We start from the raw sequence: 21,770 nt of genomic DNA, 5'->3' as shown, positions 1-21,770 counted from the left end.
AGTTGAAAAATGAGTGTTGGCGAAGTGTGTAACCATCCCGACAGTCGTATTCCAATACGAAAGTGCCTCAAAGTGAAAAGATCCAAGATAAATGCTGCATGTTTCACGAGCAGTGAGTTTCAGTTACTGAGTCCATCTTTTAGATGTCTTCTGTGCTGCAGCCACGAGGAGGTAATGAACCAGAGAGTGCTGTGCTGCAGCAGCCTGACCAGCACTAGAAAAGCAAGAGACACGGAGAGAGTGAGGTAGGGCACGAGAGCAAACGAGTGAGCAAGTGACAGTATTCTAGCGAGCAAGCAAGCAAATCCATGCAGAGGACAGCAACTTTCCCCCCCGTTCCACCTACACCTGACTGTCGGGCTGTTTCACACATCCCTGCCGTTTTGCTTGTGAAGGGGGGGTAGCACTTACGTTTCCTGCTATGTGTGGTGTTCCCAGAGAAGTAGTTTTTCCTCATGCTGCTGCAGAGCTGTAAATTCCACTCCCTCTCACCGACCACGGCTGACCGGCCACGCGCTTCACCCCCAGTGCATCCCAAACGGAGAAGAAAAAGCAGAGACGCCAGTGCGGACCAGCCGGCATGGGGGGCGAACTCCCGTCCGGAGGGAGGAAGGCACATGGAGCATATATTACCTGTCAGCTCAGTTTCCTCTGCTCTCTGCTCCTCCCTCTTTCTTCTCTTCTGTGTGTGAAGAGCCATAATGACCTCCCGAGTTTCCAGCTGCTGCAGCCATCGCATGCCTGACTCGCTGATTCAGCTTCTCTGACGGGGGGTTGGGGAGGGAGGGAGGGGGGGGGGGGGGTACTGAACGTGTGTTGTGGAGAAGAAACAAGAGTGGTAAAGCGGGAGGGGTGGAGCCGGGTGAAGAAAGCATACTCACGGCTTACATTTAGGCAGGGAATAGACATCATGCTGACACGAGGAGCTGTCGTTGCTGCTCTAAAAACGGACCGAAAAAAACTGCAGCACTTTCACCCCCTCCTCCCTCCCATCTCTAGCATGTGCATTCTCAATGAATTCTGTGAAGATGTGCATGACTGCTGGAGCTCTCTCTAGTGCTTTAGTGTTTTGGCTAGTTTATTTCTGCTCTACATTTTGAAACGGCAGTTTTATACTCAAGCCACTGCCTTCTATAATTCCTTTTTTTTTTCATTTCATAAGCAATTTTATCAAGTGGAAAAGTAGCTGTTCTAATTTGGAAACAAATGTACATCAACAATCCACCAAGTACGCAGATTGTTGCCTCTGTGAAGCTTGCAGATACCTTTTTTTATTCTAAACCATTTTACCCTTTTCTCGGTTAACCTTATCTAAGGTGACTAGAGGTGATTATTATGTTGCTTTCAGAAACTCTCCATGATGTTCATGAAGGTGAACGAAGAGCCGCTAGTCACAAAAGGAGCCAGCTGTTGCACCTTGAAGATCAAAATCATTAGCGCTTTTTACCATGGGAAGTGTTTGAAAACCAGCTCCTCTTTAGTATCTTCTTCATCTCCCTGTGACCATATTTAGTCAACCAGTGCAAAAAATAACCCCCCTCCTCGCACCGAGGCAGCTGTCCCCCTACAAGCTCTGGGAAGTATCCCGTCCAGCGTTCCACCTATCGATTGTGCATTCAGCAAGGCAAGTAGCTAGCCTGCGTTAGCGCAGCACTGGTTTGCTGGCCTGCTATTCGCTGTGTTATTTTTAGTAGCACCAAATAAAGTGGTCTCTCATGGTTCCACTTATGTTTCCCTCACTCCTTTCCCCTCCCCTGCTTTTCTAACACCCAGCCTCTCCACCCCTTACTCTCTCCATCTAAACACTTCGTACTCTCGGTTCTCTTTTAAATAGTGCCGGAACATGCTGCATATGGTAGATCTTGCCTCTCCTCGACACTATACTTAGTAACATACGCAGTTCGGTGTGAGATAAGATACGTTACGTTTATGAAAAGTCTATAGAGTACTAGAGTGTAATTTGGATCAAACCTGTTTCAAAGTACACTAGCTTATCTGCAGCTGTTGAACTTGTATCGAGCATTTGATTTATCTTGGTTCTGGGACATGCCAGGATTATCCCATTATTTAGTGTGATGTCTCTGTTAAATAATTGAAATCTTTAGTTGTAAATTGTCCTGAGGCTTCTCCTCTCCCACCTTCCATAGCTTACAGCAGTGTTGGGCAAGTCTTTGAGGATAAGAGTTTTTAACATTTCAGTAAATCACTAAAAACTATAAAAAGTATTTAAAAAAAATCATCAATCCTCAAGATTGTATAATGCTTGCAGAACATTTTCTTAATCAAGTCTTTTTTTTAATTATGAAATACTATTCAATTAATTCACAGTCTGACGTATTGGCATTCAAATGCTGTCTGTATTTATGGGTGTTATGGAAATTGACTATTTGCCAGGTGTAATGCACTCTGAGTAATGCATCAGCTTGAGGCCGAACCCTCAGCCAAACAGCACAATTGAAAAAGACAAAATTTATAGTTCATGAGACTGCTTGCAGCTAGGGAACCACAAATTCAAGAAAATTTAAAAACATCACCCAAAATCTGGGACCTCAAAAAAATCAATCTTCAAAGAAAGTCACCCCTCATTGAAATGTCAAAAGAAAACACGGGAGTTTTAGCTTAAGGGGCTGTTTACACGACACCGTTTTCAAGTTAAAACGTAAAACTTTTTATGCGTTTTTGGGCTGTTTGTTTACACGACAACAGCATTTTGGGTGGATGAAATCACGAACTTTTCAAAACGGTTTTCAAAGTGCAAGTTTTTGAAAGTGGTCTCCGTGTAAACAGTAAAAACGTGTATCTGTGAAAACGATGACGTCATGCACATGCGTCTTACATGTTCTGTCTCTAGTGTATCATCGCCATCTAATGGCCTGGCAGCAGAATACAGCGTTTTTAGTCGTTTTTAGGGATGCACCGAAATGAAAATTCTTGGCCGAAACCGAAAACCGAAAAAGAGGAAACCAAGGCCGAAAACCGAAACACCGAAAGAAATGATGCCAATTATTAGTACCATTGCATTTATGGCTATGACTGTGTACTAACTTTACTAAAATCAATGCATTGCAATTGCATAAATTAATATTAAAGTTTCAAAGAATAAATCAATACAAATTTTATGCAAATATTTATTTAGCACATTGCAAAGTATAAAATTAAATGTTTAACTTGACCCCACTCATGTGTACATTAAATAATAATGTAAAAGCCTACTGGCCTGCAGAAAGGTTTGAAAATGAAATGTTCTCTCATAAAAACATAGTGCATTTAGGTCAATACTGCCATAGCCCTTAATAATATCTGCAGCTATATGCTCATGGACGTGAGTTGCAAAAACCATAAACAGCTAAGGTAAACACACACACCTCTGAGAAATGACGGCTGCTCTGCACACACACGCAAGGTCTCTCGCTCCCTCTCTCTGTCGCGCGCGCGCTACGTATGCGCGCTCATGCTCGCTCGCGATTCCGGGAGATTTAAACTAATTTGCGGGCATCAGGGAGCCGCTATCAATACGCGGGAGACTCCCTGAACTTTCGCAAGACTTGGGATGTCTGTGTTTTGAAAATCGCTGTCCATGGGTTACTCTCAGATATATTGAAATACGTCCACACCGCAGATATGTTGCTTCAGACAAGCACGTGCAGGTCGCGGTATCTGCTGTTTGCATCATCACAACATTTCGGCCGTATTGTTTCGGTGATAAAAGTCTTTCGGCCGAAAACCGAAAATGCACTTTTGGGCCATTTTCGGCCGAAAATTTTCGGTGGCCGAATATTCGGTGCATCCCTAGTCGTTTTTGCGGATCCGTGTGAATGGGGAATTGACAATGGTAATCGTCTGTACATGGAAAACTCAAAGAAAAAACTTTTCAGTTTTAAGCATATTGTTGTTGTGTAAACATACCCTAAGTTTCAATAGTGAGAGGTTGACAAGCTTTGCGGTGACAAACATAAGGATGAATACCTAGGCCTAATGCTTGGTCAATAGTCTCTTGAGTTAAATTCCACTCATTCTGGGATACAGGAAGCATACTATGCATATGCTGTATAAATGTGTGCCATCTAGTTTCCTCCTTTCAGTCATAAATTGTGAAAATTTTGTTGAATAGGTTATCGATCAGAGAAAGCAGGGCCACTAATTGATGGCTTCTTGTATTCTATTTCTCATCTGCAGTTTAAGACAAATTGTTCTACATTGAACAGTGGCGGAAATACTACTGTGCCTGTGTCCATTGTAGAGATCCTGGTTCAAGTGGTTGTGAAAATGTAGATTAATTAATTAGTGGAGTGAATCTCATAAAATTTCTTGCTCATATTTTCCCCTAGTTAAGCCTATTTTTTTAGGGAAGGTGGCCTAAATAAGTTGTTGAACTAAAGTCAGCCATTTTAAATGCTAGATGTGAATTTAGACTTCACAACACTGTAAGGTACAGTATAAAAAAAGTGTATTAATTTTGAGTTTTTCTAAAAATTACATTTATAATTGGGAACATTGAGAAATGAGAACCTATTTTTGTTTAACCCATTCAAATCGAATGTATAGAGCCATACTGGAATTTTTTATGTGTGCTTACATTTGCTATAGTTCACTGCAAATGCTGCACAGCTAAGATTTCCAGCCACGATCTGAGAACTTTGACTCAGCTTCACTCTGACAGTCAGTGCTTTGACCGGATGCACCACCCATGGGTAATTCTCTGTAGTTTTGAAAGCTGTCCCGGAAGTGCTGAGATCAGGGACCTCTGTAACAAGAGATCTCATCAATCACACTATTACCTGACAGGTTGAATGGCGATAAGTATTGAGTTAAGCAGGGCTTTTAATTACTATGGGCCTTGGAGTCTGCACAAAAAGACAAATTACTTTTCTAATGTTATTTGTCGGATTAATTTTGGCACAGCTCTTAAGTCTAGATGCGACTGATGCGACAGACCTGTTTGATTTCTTATTTGGCATTGTAAAGAAACTAAAAGGTAGGCGGATGAGTCAAAACATTTGGTTTTATTCGTTCAGGATCAAAGACACCCTCACTTCGCTGTATCATCTTGTGCTTCTGCCTAAACACGCCTTCCATATTCAGTGTACTTAAAACACTATCCTCCACCCTGTTTTTTTTCTCTTTCTCTCTCTCTCCCTCATTCCTCAGTCCTTTAAGCATTCCATCATGGAGTGGGTAAAGCTGCTGAGCGGCAGACGGCATAAAAGTGATTTATGGAGGGCCGACCTGAGTGCTGTCGGGGGGGAAGCCTGTGGCAGCCGGTCTCTCGGCTCCTCACCATTGTTCCACTCAGCCCCACTGCGGCTGTACCACTGATCTCTCAGCTCCAAACCCCCCTACACGTTTACTGTAAGACCCAACAGTAAAGAAACAGCACAGTATGAGCAACATTTGGTCTGAGAATATTGCAAACAGAGTTAGCAGTTTATTTTCTCTTAAAGGAAAAGTTAGATATTTTACACTTAAAGTGTGTATGTCAGGTTAAATTTGTAATTATGATTAACACAAAATAGTTAGGGGAAATACACGTTTGACAAGTTGATGTATTGTTTTTTATGTTTTTCGATACCTAAAGGCAGAATATAAGATGAAAAAGTTCGTTATTTTCAGTACTCACTTAAAACTGCTCCTCCCCCAAACTAATCGCTTGACGTCATAAGAGGGAGACGTCTCCCTACCACAGCTGTTATCTGTCAGATCGGTCAGATGTCTATGTGACTGTCCCCAGTGTTTCCTCTGTTTTCCCGGTCTGAACGCGTATGAATCAAAACGATAAGGTATGTTTTTATGTTTCCACTGTTCGATCGCGCCCGCGCCCCTCTCTCTCTCTCTCTCTCTCTCTCTCTCTCTCTCTCTCTCTCTCTCTCTCTCTCTCTCTCTCTCTCTCTCTCTCTCTCTCTCTCTCTCTCTCTCTCACACTCACACACTCACACACTCACACACACACACACACACACCTACACACACCTACACACGCCAACCAACATATTCCAGCATTGCAATCTTGACATCGCAGCCTGTTCATTATAGCTTCAGAGCTAAGGCGGAGCTACAGATTAGGTGTCCCTAAATAACCCACGTATCTAACAGTAGTTACGCATTAATTAATTTGCACGCAAGTTTTATTTATTTTTATACCGTGTATTCTCCGTGTAACGTTATATTCATGCACCGAACCGTGACACCCGTACCGTTTCGGTTCAATACGAATACATGTACCGTTCCACCTCTAAGTTATGCCTATACTTACACCTGACCAACTCTCCACTGGTTCTCTTCACACCAGATATTTATGTTTCTTCGATAGGAATTATTTAAATTTCTGTTTGGCTCCTCATCTGTCTCACGCCTGGGAGGCTCAAAATTGTATGGCTGTGGGCCATCGTAGTAGGTTTGAAGGGGAATTTGGATCTCCTCAGACTCAAAACTCTCCATACTGGAATATAACTTTTTCGGCACGTCTCCCTCTTCTGACGTCACATGGCTATAAAACTTACTGTAGGGCAATTACAGTAATAATTTTAATAATTACATTTTCACTCAGACATCTAAACCTTATTTAATATACCGGTATCTAAAAAAAAAATTAACCTGACATACACACTTTAAAAGCCCTGTTTTCAGATTGTTTCTGATGAAATAGAACGGTTAAGATTGAAATTTGGACACATGCTGCTGGCCCGAGAATTTTCGGTTTCTGTGGTAGCACCCCCCCCCCCCACCTCCACAATGGCTGCATAGGTGCACTGGAACAATCCTTCCTAAAACGCATTAAACTTTCGTTTACAAAGACGTGAAACTCACCAAGTGGTCAGGGGTGTTCACTGATATGCTCACACAAAAATCGCTGCAAAAGATGCTTTCCAACAGGTTTTATCGTAGTTTTTGTCCAACTCCATTGACTTGTATTGGATGTGCTGTGAGGTATTACGCCGCCGCCGGAAACGGAAATGGGGTTGTTTGTATTCTTTCTGTAGTCTTATGCAGTCGCGGTATCGTAGGCTACACTATTCAAAACATTTTAAGACAGCGATCTTCTGCTTCTTCTGTGTATTCAATGAAATGCCAGTGGTTTGCTTGCATTTGGCAAAGGTGCATTATCGCCACCAACTGGGCTGGAGTGTCTATTATTCAAGCTCTCAACGGAAGAATGTACGGGTGTGAGGCGTTTGGAAAAATAGGTCCACAGTTTTACAACGAATGGTAAAACACCTGTTGGAAAGCATCTTTTGCAGCGATTTTTGTGTGAGCATATCAGTGAGCACCCCTGACCACTGTGAGTTTCATGTCTTTGTAAACGAAAGTTTAATGCGTTTTAGGAAGGACTGTTCCAGTGGACCTATGCAGCCATTGTGGAGGTGGGGGGGGGTGCTACCACAGAAACCGAAAATTCTCGGGCCAGCAGCATGTGTCCAAATTTCAATCTAAAACGTTCTATTTCATCAGAAACGACTTGAAAACAGGGCTTTAAGTGTAAAATACTGAACTTGTCCTTTTAAATGTACTTTTTTTTTTTAAGGTGAATCAATTGAGCAAGTACAAAAAAAAAATCTATTTGTTTGGAGCTAATAGCCTCATTAGCACTGCTTTGGGCGAACAGAGTTCGAATCCTGCTTCTTTCCCACTCTTTCTCTCGCACTTTGCTTTCTCTCCACTCTCTGACTGTCCTATTCAATAAAGGCAAAAATCTTTATGGTAAAGATTCATAATTGAAACTGTTGGGTTGGATTTTGCAGGAAATGTCAGTTTCACATCATTGTTTTTTTTTTTTTTTTTACTAGTGGGTGCAGGACATTATAGTTAATTTAAGTGAGGATTGCAAAATAAAGTAAACTGACATATTATACCCAAAAATTCTTCATAAAGTGGACTACCAGTAACATTTATAAAAATTTGGAACCAAAATTATTCAGAAACTTTGACCTGACCATGTTTTGCTTGTGTTTTTCTTTTTTCTTTAATTGCTAATGCAACCTTTTTACACCACAGACTGAACTAAATGAAGCATTGCTTGGTAATTAGTTGACCTAAATTGGTATTATCTAATCGTGTCCTTAAATTTAACAGCTGACAGCTATTCCACCTAATTCATTTGTGACAGAAGAGAGTCTAACAGAAGATTCAGAGTCTAACAGAAGGATGGCCAAAACCAGTGAAATATCAACTGATTTGATAACTCAAGAGTTCTTGTCATATTTTATTACCATTTTCTAAACTATAGCGAATAAACTGTGATAATGTGAGAAATGTTGAAGGTGTCTGAATAAATTTTGGTTTGACTATACAAACTGTTCTATGACTTTAGAAGACTTTGATTTGATTTTTAGTTGTGTACACCAGAACAATCACAAGCTTGGAGTGGTATATAGACAAGGAACAATGTTCCTAAATCCATGTTAATAAATCAAGAGTGGTGGCTCGCTAGCTGTCCCATATTAATAACTTAAAATGTCTGGGTGGGTTTCAAAATTTCTAAATCTTATATTTCACATTTCCACAAATCACCAACAAGATGTTCTACCCGTGTCATTGCAACCAAAGAACGGAAAACTATTTGGACAATGCACATTTCAACCTTTCCCCCAAATGCATATGTCCACCTCCACTGGGGTAAAGGACTGTAATCAATCAAACCAACCTATCCAAGGACAAACTGACACAAGCCAAACTGTCTTTTGCCCAATCAAAACTGCTTGTTCTTGTTGTGTGGGTTGGCCAAGTTGTTATTCTGAGCCAATAGTTGTCGTAGTAAGTGTCGTAATGGTAAGAGACATGACTGTGGATGATATCATGAGTAGCAGTGAGGGAGTTGGGTACAGTAAGTCAGTCAAGCACTGGAATAATTAGTAATTCATTTGACTTAGTCATGCTTATCAAACAAAAGTATGACATTTTAGAGCATTTAAATATGAATGTAGTTTTTGTTTGCTTTGTACATGCTATTGCAACAAGAACAAATGTATTTCTAATAGTAGCTTATAGCCCAGTTCAACAAGGATTTATCTTTTTACGATGCTCCTTTTGTAGACTAAAGAATCATTGCATCACTAGATATTCAGCTCAATTGCTTCAAATTCCTCCCATTAATGAATCAACATTTATTGAAAAAACTTCACCTAGACTGTGATCCAAACTGAACTGCATCAGTAATATTTACATTTACAGTTTGCATACTGACCCATGTTAATAACTGACCCATGCTCAAGTGTTGAATAATTCATACATGGTTGCCATAGAAACCCATATGGTCATTTGGAGGTCACTGTATCTACTTAACTCAAACCGGCAGGTAAGAGAATGATGGCGAAGTTGAGCATTGATGGCCTCATGATTCAGCCATTATCTCCACTTTCTATGTCCAAAAAGAAAGAGTTTCTTTTCATTGTGTTTTCCAGCATCCACTTTAAAGATGACTTACTTGTACATAACACTTTTGTGCATTGATCTACAAAAATGTATAATTTGAAATGTATAATTTTTTTATTCATTTGAGGTTGCATTTCCATTAAAAATAACCATTTTGCTAAAAACAGTTCAGGTATTATAAAATCATTCATATTGTGATATAAGGTTTTGGTCATACTGGTGACTCCTTGCTTTTACTATTAATACTCTTTCCTTGGCAAGACCCAAACATGTATTATAAATGCATTTTCTGACTGTAATGCATGAGCAAGCTGTAAATAGAACCCCAATGCGGATCATTAAATCAACCTTTCAGCAATGCATCATACTGCTGTTAATGGGCATCTGACTTCAAGTACACCCAACTGTATCCTTAATAGAAACTTATTAGACATCTGTCTGCTGGCTTGTTAGTCTAGTGTTTCTTTGCTGCTTGTGTCTGAGAATTTGAACACCAGCTGAGCTACTTTGTTGGATTGAATTTTCCCACCTCTAGTAAACCGTTTGGGGTTGGAGTGAATTAAAGCTTAAGATTTATAGCACTGATGTCTACCCCTCCCATAAGTGAGTCAGTCACCAATCGAAGAATTTTCCATCATTGCACAAGGAAAATAATTCTCACTGTTAAAGCAGAACTCGGCAACTCTAGCGAACTCTAGTCACTTCTTTGCTGATTTTCCCTTTTGTTGTCGCATGTTTTCCCCACGAGCTCCCCCTACAGCTGTGGGGCGTATATTTCCCAACACTTTCGTAAAAAACTCACTTGCGGCACCCTCCTCCCCCTCTCTACCGCTGCTCATGTGCGTTTGTTATGATCGGAGCAAGCCAACTGTATCGTGTGGAGCTATGTCTACCGAGGTGGATTAACACATCATACATGCGTGTTTGTTTATGTCGAATTGCCGTAAAGCAATTCGTGTTTCACGCTCGTTCTCGTTCTTGCTTCTCACGAGACTTCCAATTTCTATCTTGCCGGGATGGTAGTCCCCAAGTTGCAAGGTTGGTTTTCCACCTGGGAATGCTGGGGGAATAATCAAGGAACTGTGCGGCCGTACCATGGGTGCAGCAGGCGTAATGATATGACGCAGCGCCTGAAAATAGGTCTAATAGGTTAGACAAACTTAGTCCCGGTCACGTTGGAAGAAGTTACCGAGCTGGGGACTATTTTTAGGCGCTGCGTCATATCACTACGCCTGCTGCACTCATGGTACGGCCGCACAGTTCCTTGATTATTACGCCGGAATGAGAGTAGTTCCTAGCCATATAGGCTTAGAAAATCGCAACTTTTCATTTTCCGTCGATCTTAGTACACGGTTTAACTACAGAAGAGTCAAGTTTTAAATAGGAAAAATATTGAAACTCTTTGGTCATTTTGAAAGAAATGCTACTGGACTCGTCTGAATCAATGATCTATGCTAAGCTATGCTAAAAGTGGTACCGTCAGACCCGGAGTTCGGCTGAATGGATTCTAAAACGGTAAAACTCATCTGTTTAACTCTGGGGGAGTTGTAAAATGAGCATATTTCCGAAAAAAGTGGAGTATCCCTTTAAAACAGCTTAAATGTAACTCTACACCCTTGCCTCATTTATTATACGCGGTTCTATGAATATGCAAATTATCCCAGCCTTCACTCACTCACGCCAGCTCAGAGATCCACTCGTTGATAATCACACGTTGACGTGATTGGTTACATGATAGTTTGTGACATAAGAAACACCAGCGATTTCAAACTGCATTCTTGAAGACTGTCTTTGGTTCACTGCAGTTTTAAAGAGGAAATACTCAGCAATGGTGTTGACGTAAGAATTTGCAAATGGTTTGTGTTAAAGCATATTAAAAACGTCACATAGACTAAACATTAGAAGCTGGATTTTCACCACAGGGGGACTTTAAATCAATCGTGCTTCCATGAATTTGTATTTATTATGCTTTTAAGATCATTGGAGGACTTATTTGAGGTATTTTCAATGTAATGTTTCTTGACTGTTAATGTGTAGTAAAGCATATATGCATAGTAGGGCTGTCACTTTACGTTCGGAAATCGATTGCACAATCGATCGGACCAATCACAAGTTTCGAAAACGAAAATAGGGAATCGATTTTAACGGCCTTCTCTCGGAGCGCGTTCAGCTCGTCACGATACGCCCGCAGCGAACGCGCGTCACACAGCAACTGCAGGCTCTGACAAACACACATAACAGCAAATTATACTTCTGCATAATGTGTCTCTTTTTACTGCAAAAATGTGAATTCTGCCGGTATTCAGACAGTCTCATGCATACAGATACAGATTCGGGCTACGGTCTACAATCGCCTACGTAGGTGAAATTTGTTTGACTTTTCTAATCGTAAACACAGCCATGTTGAAGCCTGCAGTAATGTTTTTCATTGATGTTATGGCAGTCCACTCTGCTTATTTTTTTTTCGAGAATGTTGTACTCCTGTTTGTCATTGTGCGCGAAACTTCCCGCACAAAAAAAAATCATCAGAAATATTGCTGACTTGTGCGCGTCTCAAGCGCGGCGCGCCCTCTTTACGTTCGTCCTAATGCCTGTTAGTTGTCCGTGGATTTGCCTATATTTGGCGTTTAAAACGGAAACGTCTTTAGACATGGAAAATCGATTTTACAATCGATTCAATGAACACTTATGTCTCAAAAATCGAACAGGATTTTTTCACAAAAGTGACAGCCCTAATGCATAGTGTAAGTGAAATATAGATTTCACTTTTAAATACAATATATATTTTTTAATCAGTATGCCTCAAGTAACAGTATAGATAATTAGGTCATGGATATTACTGTGCCGTCGGGTCCCTCGTTGACTTTGCGTGAGACAGACATATCTGTAAAAGTGAGCGAATGATGCTTTGTAATGCTGTGCAATACCTTCTTCAGTCTTCAGTAACAACCAGTGTAAAAATTCAGTTATTGACCACACTTTTAATGCTAATGGCTTTTATTACAGTAAGTTGCACAGCCATATGTCAAATAAAGACCAAGTTGGCAGGGAGTCACTTTAAAGAAGGCATTATGAAAGCTGCACTTAATGACAAACTCCTCTTCACTCAGCAGAAATTCTCATGCAGATCCACTTTCCCTCTTGATTATTCTTAATTGTTTCAATTACTCTCATTTCAGCCATTGTTCTTTTTCCTGATTTATTTTTTGGCATTAGTATAGGTGTTAGGCTGTTATTTATGATCTGGTGCTTGACATGGCTTACGAAAACATGAAGAAAAAAGCTACCACTCCAATGGCACAGCACACACATTTGTATGAACTTACTGTCTCACCCACAGTGTTTGCCAAGAGATGGTGCCAGCAAACCATCACAACTTTATAGTCTTGAGGTCTTGATCATACAAATTGGTGCTTATTCCAGTGTAACCTTATCCAGGCCCACATAATGGAGTGGGGGGGCGGTGGACCAGAACCAGGGTTGGGAACCACTGTACTACAGTAAGGTAGCGTTAGCCATTTCCCTTCCTAGTAACAGTAAGCTCCAGGTCTATGACAAATTACCATGAGGCTACCGGAGAAAACAGGCCTCGTTGGCGTACTCCTGAGGGATCTTCGTATCTCACAGGATGACCCAGTTCCATCGTGCTTTTCCTTCACCTTGCTTCTCATCTTGCTTTTTCCACTCTCTTTCAGTTCTACATTTGCCCCCATGTTCATTTTGCCGTTCAGACTGTTACTTCAGCCACGTTGTGTCCTCTGAGCCTTGTTCTTTACCTCTTAAATGGCAACGGTTTACCTACCTCAGGTCGATATCAAATCCCTATAAAGGTTTGCCACCAAAAACAAGCCATTCATCATCTGCATTTTCCTTTGCTCACAGTAGAGCAAATCATTTCCAGGAAGGAATTACAAGAGGTTTGTGCCATAGACTGCATATGTTTAGTGTTCTTTGAACTCCTCCTCAAAAAAAAGTTGACTGCAATGCAGTAGTGCCAGCAAGCTGCATTAATATTAATGCCTGCCCATTTCCACCACCGTGGCAGGCAGCTTGTCAATCTAATGCCGCATCTGCTCACCACTCACAATGCCAGCACCTTATTGGCACCAATCCTTATTATTGGTGCCAACACAGGAATGCACCAGTGCCAGGCCATTTCCTGTACCGGCTACTACCTTTCTACCTTTTCATCACCAATTCTTGTCTTGCCTCAGGATGTATCTATTGTTGTACGACTCAAGAGGTTGATGCACTCAAAACCTTGGTTTTCCTTTCTTTCCTCACTGTGTTGACAATCAGATTTACTTGAACTTATTCATCAGATGATCAGCAGTCAGTAACTTAAGGAGCATATCCACAGACTCCAACCCCCCCCCATGAGCATCGCAGGTGTAAAGATGTTTCTGGGCTGCGTGTATGTGCATGCTGTGTACACTGCAGTACAGCTGCTTTGCTGCACAGCGCTCCAAATGTGTACTGAGCTGATGCTCTCTCTCTCTCCGCACTACCTAAGAAACTAGATACCGGCTTTGGGTTTTACCAGAATTCACCCTGCAGCAAAAATCAGCACTCCAGAGGCTTCCGCAAATCCACCTCATCTCTGAAATTACATTCATCAATTTCTTTCTCTTTTAGAAGCCTCTTCACTTATTTCTGCTCATGACATCCTACCAATGACACCTTAATATTTAAAGACATTTGAGAATACTAACCCCGCATTTCTTCTTGAGTACTGTGAATTACCAGATGAGCAATGCATAAAGTGATTGGCAATTTCCTTGATTTGTCAGTTTTTCGGAGGTTTGATAGGGTTGGATGGGTGGCATGACCTTTATATTGGCTGTTTCCTTTTATTTTACATTCATATGCATTTACTAGGGATGCTATTTAGCTATTCAAGCACTGGACAGATAAATCAGACATTACTGCATTTTTTATTTTTTTATTAGACATTAAGATGTTCAACTTTTAAAGAGCTTACCTTGACCAAATGTTATTAAGTTGAAAAAGCACTCACTCAGTGGTTTTCATGATGGATCATTACTGTAACTTCCAATTACGTGTGTTTCTACTATTTACATATTTAAGTATCACCAAATCCCAAAAATATATATTCTTCCTCATAATAATCATTGCACTATTACCCCTCATTACCCTTTAATAGTTTATTACTGCAACCCATTACTTGTCCTTTCCTCTCTTCTTGCACGCTGTCATCATTCTGCCTTTATTTCAGCTAGTCTGTGGTGGTCATAGATTCTCTACACAAATTTTCTAGTTTACTCGTTTTTTTTTTTTTACGTTGAGCGCTAGTTTCTCCAGGACAGGCAACTATCTTATTGTTGGCGCTGCATCAATTCTTGATCAGCTTTCTGTTTTCACCTCTGCATTATGGATATGTGCTGTGCTCTTACCTGCTGATCTGAAAAGTTGGTAGAAAACGGTTTGTCGTTCCCTGTTGATTTGTGGTATGCTTTGTTTTTATTGCTATGGGCTATGTTCCTGACTTCAGTTGCCTTTATGTGCCCTTCAGTCTAACCACATCCATGGAAGCCCTGCACTACATAATAAACATGTTTATTAGTTCATCTTTTCAAATGCTAAGATTTGTATTCTCACTTTTGTTTTGCAGTGCTATGCGTGTGCTGCTGTCCAAACTGCCACGGCCATGGATAGTGGATGAGAAAAAGGATGATGGTTACACTGCGCTTCACCTGGCCGCCCTCAACAACCACGTGGAGGTGGCAGAGCTTCTAGTCCATCAGGTCAGCAGTTCTAACATGCACACACACACATTGCACTATTCGAAAGGACCCCTCCTGAAGACCCTGTACTGTATCCTGCAGTTAAGGATTCAGGTGGATAATCGATGCAGTTAATGTCATTAGGGGTGCAGAAGAGCTGAGAAAGTTCAGTTGTTACCCAGCTCTCATTGAACTAGGTCAGTCATAATTAGGGATGCACGGATCATGATTTTTCATGGCCAAATCAGATTTGCTTTTTTTCTTTTGAAGCAAATGGGCCGATTCTGATACAGGTTGCCCCCATTATTTTTTATATATATATATTTTTTTTGCTCTATCACAGGCTAAACTGGTCATAAACAAAATAATATCTGTAAACATTTGAAATTAGAGGCAACCACTGCATTTTAACCATGATCCAAACACACATGCAGCATAACCAGTTGTTTTTTTATTCTCCTCAAAACTGCAGTGAACCAAAGACATTCTCAAAAACGCGGTTTGAAATCGCTGGTGTTTCTGACGTCACAAACTACCTTGTAACCAATCAGGTCAACGTGCAGGCGGGCTTTTAGCATATCATTAACTGCGAAGTCTCGAGAGATGTCAGGTTATTCCGCTATATTTTTCTGTTGATATGAAAAATCGTGTACATTTAGCATTATAGCGAATTTTCTATATAATGTATATTACAATGTTATGATGAACTATATGCCTTTCTCCACTGACGTTCTAAGTTGTTCAAAGCGAACAGGAACATGGTTTGTGTAACATTAGCAACACATTATTAGCAGTTTGATAACGTAGTCAAGCAAAAGGCTAATCATATTAATTACCGTTATGTGTCCGACGTTGTAAAGAGCGACACCATTGGGCAGCGTTTACTACAGTAAAGTTGACCGAGTGGATCTCTGAGCTGGAGATCCGCGTATACGAAATTAAGCAAGGGTGTAGTGTTAGATTGTAGCCATTTTAAGGCATGAAGAAATTCTTTTCACAGGAATTGTTTTTTTAAATATGTCATTTTGGTGATCAAAGATGAGTTTTAAGGGATACAATTATTGACTACAGGGAGACTTTTAAGCAAAAACAGTATGGTCTGACTTTAGCTTTGTGTAATTATGCTACATAAAACATACCTGCTCAATGATAAAGTAAATTCACTCTCTGACAGAAGGTGGCGCTTATGGAACAGCTGTGCATAGAGTTACCGCTGTAAACGAAAGCAGCTGCACTTATTAACACTTCTCTGAAGACAGTCAGTTCCCTTCAGAGCTTTATTCATATAAACCTCCTCCCCCAATTCAATATTTGTATTTTTCTTCCAATATTTTGAGCATCAACAAACTCTCTCCTTGACTGCTCTCCTCTCCTCTTCAGCGTATCCCGTCTCTGGCTTGTTAACGTCCTGTTTACAGACTTCGTAATATTTCCACACAAATGACATTTTGGCATATTATTGCAATGCAGTTTGGGTGCAAGTCCGAAATTGAGATGTTCTGTTTATGGCTGGTCGACCAGTGCATCTCTTGTCATAATGACTCTTAAAAACAAAAGTTATGATAGTCCCCATTGTGAGGCATATCCGAGTAAAACAGCATCTCGAACAAGAAAAAAATGTAGGCTTGGACTTGATTTTGTCCAACGGAAATTGATTGGATTGTTGGATCGTTGCCATTTGCATCAGCTATGATCTCATGCGAGTGGCAGGTTTCCTTTTAAACCCTTTCAAATCTCTGCAAGCTCAAAATCATCAGATGTAATTATGAAGTGATTAATGACAAAAAATGTAATGCTTTTAAATTCTAAATCAATTCTTGAATTGAAGAACACGGGTCTCCAGTTGACCTGTCCCTAAACTTGCGTCAGTGTCTTAAAAATGCAGGATTCTCCAGGATTCTCCATAGCTCCTTACCTCCTACGCCACAGTACAGCGTGACACTGTGGCTCAGCGTTATGCCGCGGCACAGTAACAACGTTATTGCAACATTCCAGCAGTGTTATGAGACTGCTGTGCTGGCTCAGTGCAGCCCTTTGTCAACTACCTGCCATGAGGGAAGAGAGGGAGAGAGACAAAGAAAAGGTTCACACCAGTGACTTAAGCCTCAGCCTGCGAACCACAGTAGAGCTGCACTGCAGTAATGCAGAGAGATGCTGCTATGGGGGTTCAGTCAGGAATATCTGAATACAAATCACCATTAGCTCACATTTCTTAACACAACCTATGGGACTCGAAGGCATGCTCATGAGCGGCGATTTATCTTCAGTTGTTGAGAAGTGAAATGGACACTGACTGTTATTGAACATCAGTGGGGGGAAAAAGTGGAATGGAAATGAACAAATACGCACAATCACTTTGTTTTGCTTTGTAAGGCATCTTATCTAATTGTATCTATATAAATGCATATATCATAATTGTTCAAGTTTAAACCATTTTTATTTCTCAGAGGTCAACCGATTGATTTGTTCTTTCTCTCTCCATAGGGAAATGCTAATTTGGACGTACAGAACGTTAACCAGCAGACGGCATTGCACCTTGCGGTCGAGCGTCAGCACACCCAGATAGTGCGAGTAAGTGGCTGTGTTCCGTTCTCTTCATTTCCCTTCAATGTTTGATGTCTGCACCCCTCACCCAGCGACCTGGCGTCCTACTCAACACAAACGCATTGATGAAGCAATGTTGATGAAGCAATGTAGCTAAGTGCCCCGGCTTAAGATTTAAATGCAGGGAGTTCTGCTGCAGATTTATCCCCTTCAATTGAATTCATTTAGTCCTGAGCAATCTGGACTACGCCAGGAGAGGTACGGGGAGCGGGGGTGGTGAAGGGGAATCAATAGAATCGAAAGCGCCATCGTGTGGTCATATAAGAGCAGTGCAACTCTCCTCTTTTCAAAACGTCTGTAATGGCATGGTCTGTTGAGAAATATTCTCACTTAACTCTTTTTTTTTTGTCTCAAATATTACACTTTTTCTATTTAAAGCCTTATTTTTGTCATATACACGCATGATGAAATTTGTCACCTGTGCTTCAGATGTCATTGTCATCTTGTTCGTCAGCATCGATTAACATGAGCATAATTAAATCTACCATTACTGAGAACACACCGGTTACATTTAGTCCCCGTGTTTGTGTCCAGCTCTTGGTGCGAGCCGAGGCGAAGTTAGACGTGCAAGACAAGGACGGAGACACGCCGCTGCATGAGGCCCTGCGTCACCACACTCTGTCCCAGCTGCGCCAACTTCAGGACATGCAGGACGTCAGCAAAGTGGAACCCTGGGAGCCCTCCAAAAACACAGTATGTATAGAGAACTATATAAACTGTACAGGCGTTCTCAATAAAAGCTTTCGGTGAACAGAACGTGATGTAGAACACATTTTCAGTTTTTCTTGATTCTGAATTGATCCACAAGAAATAATTGGAATTTTAAAAAAATCATACACGTATTAAAGATTACTTATATTGGGCCCTATAAAATCTGTTTAAATATTCCAAATTACATAAAAAATTTCCTGGATTTTCCATTTTAATGGTTAAATTAAATTTTAGTCATAAAAAGCATATTGAATTAATTGAAATAATAATAAGTATACATTTTCACAAAAAAAATATTTTTAGGGCCATACAGACTTCATATTTAAACAGCAGATTTTTTTTTACACTTTAATATTCATAGACGATAAGATTAAGTATACAGCCCTACTTTTAATTTTTCATCAAAAATACCATCCAAACTAACTGAACGCTTACATCAAGACATCAAGAGCCCTAAGATCAGTACTAAACACTGAGGCGGTGTAGATGCTCAGGCTTTTCCCTGTGTTAACAATGATAGATCGCACTCTGCTATAAGAACCATTTCCCTGCTGTCACATGAGTTGCTGGCCCAATGAGCCACAGTTCCACTGCAGTCCGACGTCCTGTTCACTACACAATCCTTCAGGTGAGACATTCTCCCCTAATCATCCCCTCCCCTTCTGTGGGATTGCATATATTTGTGTGAAATTGAGTGGGTGGAGAGGAAGCAGAAAGAAGACAGCTTTAGGAGACAGCACTCTCCGTAATCCATTGGCACGACGATGGCAATCAAATTACCAAGCCTATGAGCTCTATCAGGGCCGATTTAAAATGCAATGAATACTGTGGTCTCAGGTAAATGGTCCTAAATGTGACAGTATAGAGAGTAAGCACTTCATACAGAACATCACTGGAGCCAAACCAGCCATGTCTTGACGTGATGTCACACTGTCAGCTAACAACTCATTACAGCGTTCCTGCTCATACAGTTATATTTAATGGTTTACTGTCTGCAGGTTTTTATACACTGCCCTAAAATGGGGTAGTTCGTCTGTAAATGAAAATTGTCATTTACTTGCCAATTATTTAAAAATGTTTTAAAAGAACAGTTAGTTCACAAATTTTAAGGTTTCAGTGAATAATTACTTACATTTCTGTCTATTCTTCACACAAAGCTATTGTATAGTGAACAATTAGGGCCCTGTCATACACTCGTCGCAATGCAGCGTCACGCGTCAGCGTCAAGCAAGTGTTTTTTGCTAGTTTCAGCCCGACGCAGTTATCATTTTCACATCCTGCGCCACGTTGTTTAAATAGCAAAAGCATATGCGCCCATGGGCGTACTGGTCTGAAAACGAGGTGTGTTCAGGCGCATTGTTGGCACGTTGCTATTTTGAGGCAACTCAAATAGACTGAGCCGTTGACCAACTGAAACCTGGTCTAAAGTCAATGGCGCAATGTTTTTTTTGTGTTATTTTAAAGGGCACATTTGTAAAATGCACCTATAGGCGGGTCAACAACGCGTGTACACTTTGTCCCGTAGATGGTCTGCTCTTTAACCTCGCGCACGAGCAGATCCGTTTCCTCGCTAGAGAAGCGTTCAGTTTTTCTGCTTGCAAATTCCGCCATGTAAATAGCGAATCTGCCATGGCGCGAGCGCAACTGGCTTTTAAAGGGAATGGGATATGAGACTCTGATTGGTTTATTGCATGTTACACCCAAAACACACCCATTACTCATTAAGAGAATAGGGACAACCCTTTTAGACCAAGCGCCGGACGCGCCGACCATTTTTCCCATCGTAAAAATAGCAAAAGTGGATTCGGACACGCCCTAAGTGCGCTTGCGCCGTGCGCTTTAGACCATGCGCTTAGATCGGTAATATAGGGCCCTTAATATGCTTTTATGCTGCTTTTTGAAGCTTGAAATGTCCAGCTCCCAGGATTCAATCCCCTTTTGTGTTTTAAAAAAGAAAAGAGAGTTTAGTTTTAGGCTGTTTATTTTGGTAGACAAAAAAAGAGGGCGGGGCTTATTTGGTACAGCTGATAGATCACATCCCAACTGATCTGCATGTTTTCTCTCTAGTGCTGCTGCTGTTAGGCTTTAATTCTCCCATGAGTGCCATTGTTTCTTAGGCATCCCACAGCACTTATCGGTGACCTCCCATCCCGCAGCGTTTCTTTATCTTCATTAACACATTACGCTATCAATACACACTGGATCAACTGTCAGAAACTGTCTCACCTTAACGTCTGACACCAGACAGACTGACGATGCCGGTCCCGTGCACCCTATCTGTTACAGCCTTTGTAGTTCTTCTTACGCCTGACCCCAGCCCTGCCAGTTCACATCATCGCCACCCCCACGGCTGTCGTAAATCATGCGTTGTGTGACAGGAGGCTGCTTCCAGGCCAGCAGTCTGCCATTTATTAACACAAACAGTGTGACAAATCTCTCTCCCTATCAAACCATCACACTTACCGCATGCAGCAGATGGAGAGTCGAGCCATCCATTTAAAACACTCCACTGAAGCCATCAGTATGCCGAAGTCTGCCCACTTTCATCTCAATATGGTCCATAGCTTTTCATCACTTCAGTTGAATCTGTTAAACCAACATTACATCATGGACATGAGTGGGGCTCTTGTGTTTCTTTAAGCAAAAGTCAATTACTAATCTTTTATTGCGGTTAAGACGAGCATCACTGAGAGTTTTGCTTATGTTGCTTAACAGTGATTTCAGTTAAAGGAGAACTCCGGTCAATTTTAACATTGAGCTCATTTTTTTGTACATTTGGAGTGCTGTCAGTACAGAGAACAACGACAAAAATCGGTGTTGCCTACACCGAGTTATCCTCTTTTTAAAATTTGCACCCTGTTGACTTCAATCGACTTTTCGGTCGAAGTCCACAGTAGTCGATTGTCGAGTTCACGCGCATAGGTTTAGTACCTATGATCACGCGCGTGAACTCAACAATCGACTACTGTGGACTTCGACCGAAAACAGGATGTAAACACAGGTATGTGCGCTGGCTGAATAAACATCATTTTTTATATATTTCTTTCACATCTACTGCAGTCAGATTCACCCGCGTTCACTCCGAAGGAATCACTCACATGACCTGTGCACTTGTAATGACACATCAAGGATGTTAAGAGCCTAAAAGCAGGTTTAAAACTTGCCCCATTGAAGTCAACAGGGTGCAAATTTTAAAAAGAGGATAACTCGGTGTAGGCAACACCGATTTTTGTCGTTGTTCTCTGTACTGACAGCACTCCAAATGTACAAAAAAATGAGCTCAATGTTAAAATTGACCGGAGTTCTCCTTTAAGTGATTTTATTTTATTTTTTTCACCTGGTGAA

The 21,770-nt window shown here is 41.0% G+C and overlaps 1 protein-coding gene across 4 annotated transcripts in view; it reads left to right on the top strand.

Annotated features, from left to right (window-relative positions):
• mib1 (MIB E3 ubiquitin protein ligase 1) overlaps window positions 1-21,770 on the top strand; it is a 75,102-nt gene that overhangs the window by 42,068 nt on the left and 11,264 nt on the right. For all 4 annotated transcript variants that reach the window (XM_084410829.1, XM_084410831.1, XM_084410832.1 and 1 more), the window contains exons 13-15: window positions 14,999-15,131; window positions 17,595-17,681; window positions 18,249-18,407. In XM_084410829.1, coding sequence (XP_084266955.1) covers window positions 14,999-15,131; window positions 17,595-17,681; window positions 18,249-18,407 — 379 coding nt within the window. The remainder of the gene's footprint in view (window positions 1-14,998; window positions 15,132-17,594; window positions 17,682-18,248; window positions 18,408-21,770) is intronic.

Source organism: Rutilus rutilus (assembly GCF_951802725.1).
Source record: "Rutilus rutilus genome assembly, chromosome: 6".
Classification (NCBI taxonomy): Eukaryota; Metazoa; Chordata; class Actinopteri; order Cypriniformes; family Leuciscidae; genus Rutilus; species Rutilus rutilus.
This window is presented reverse-complemented; position numbering and strand designations above follow the sequence as displayed.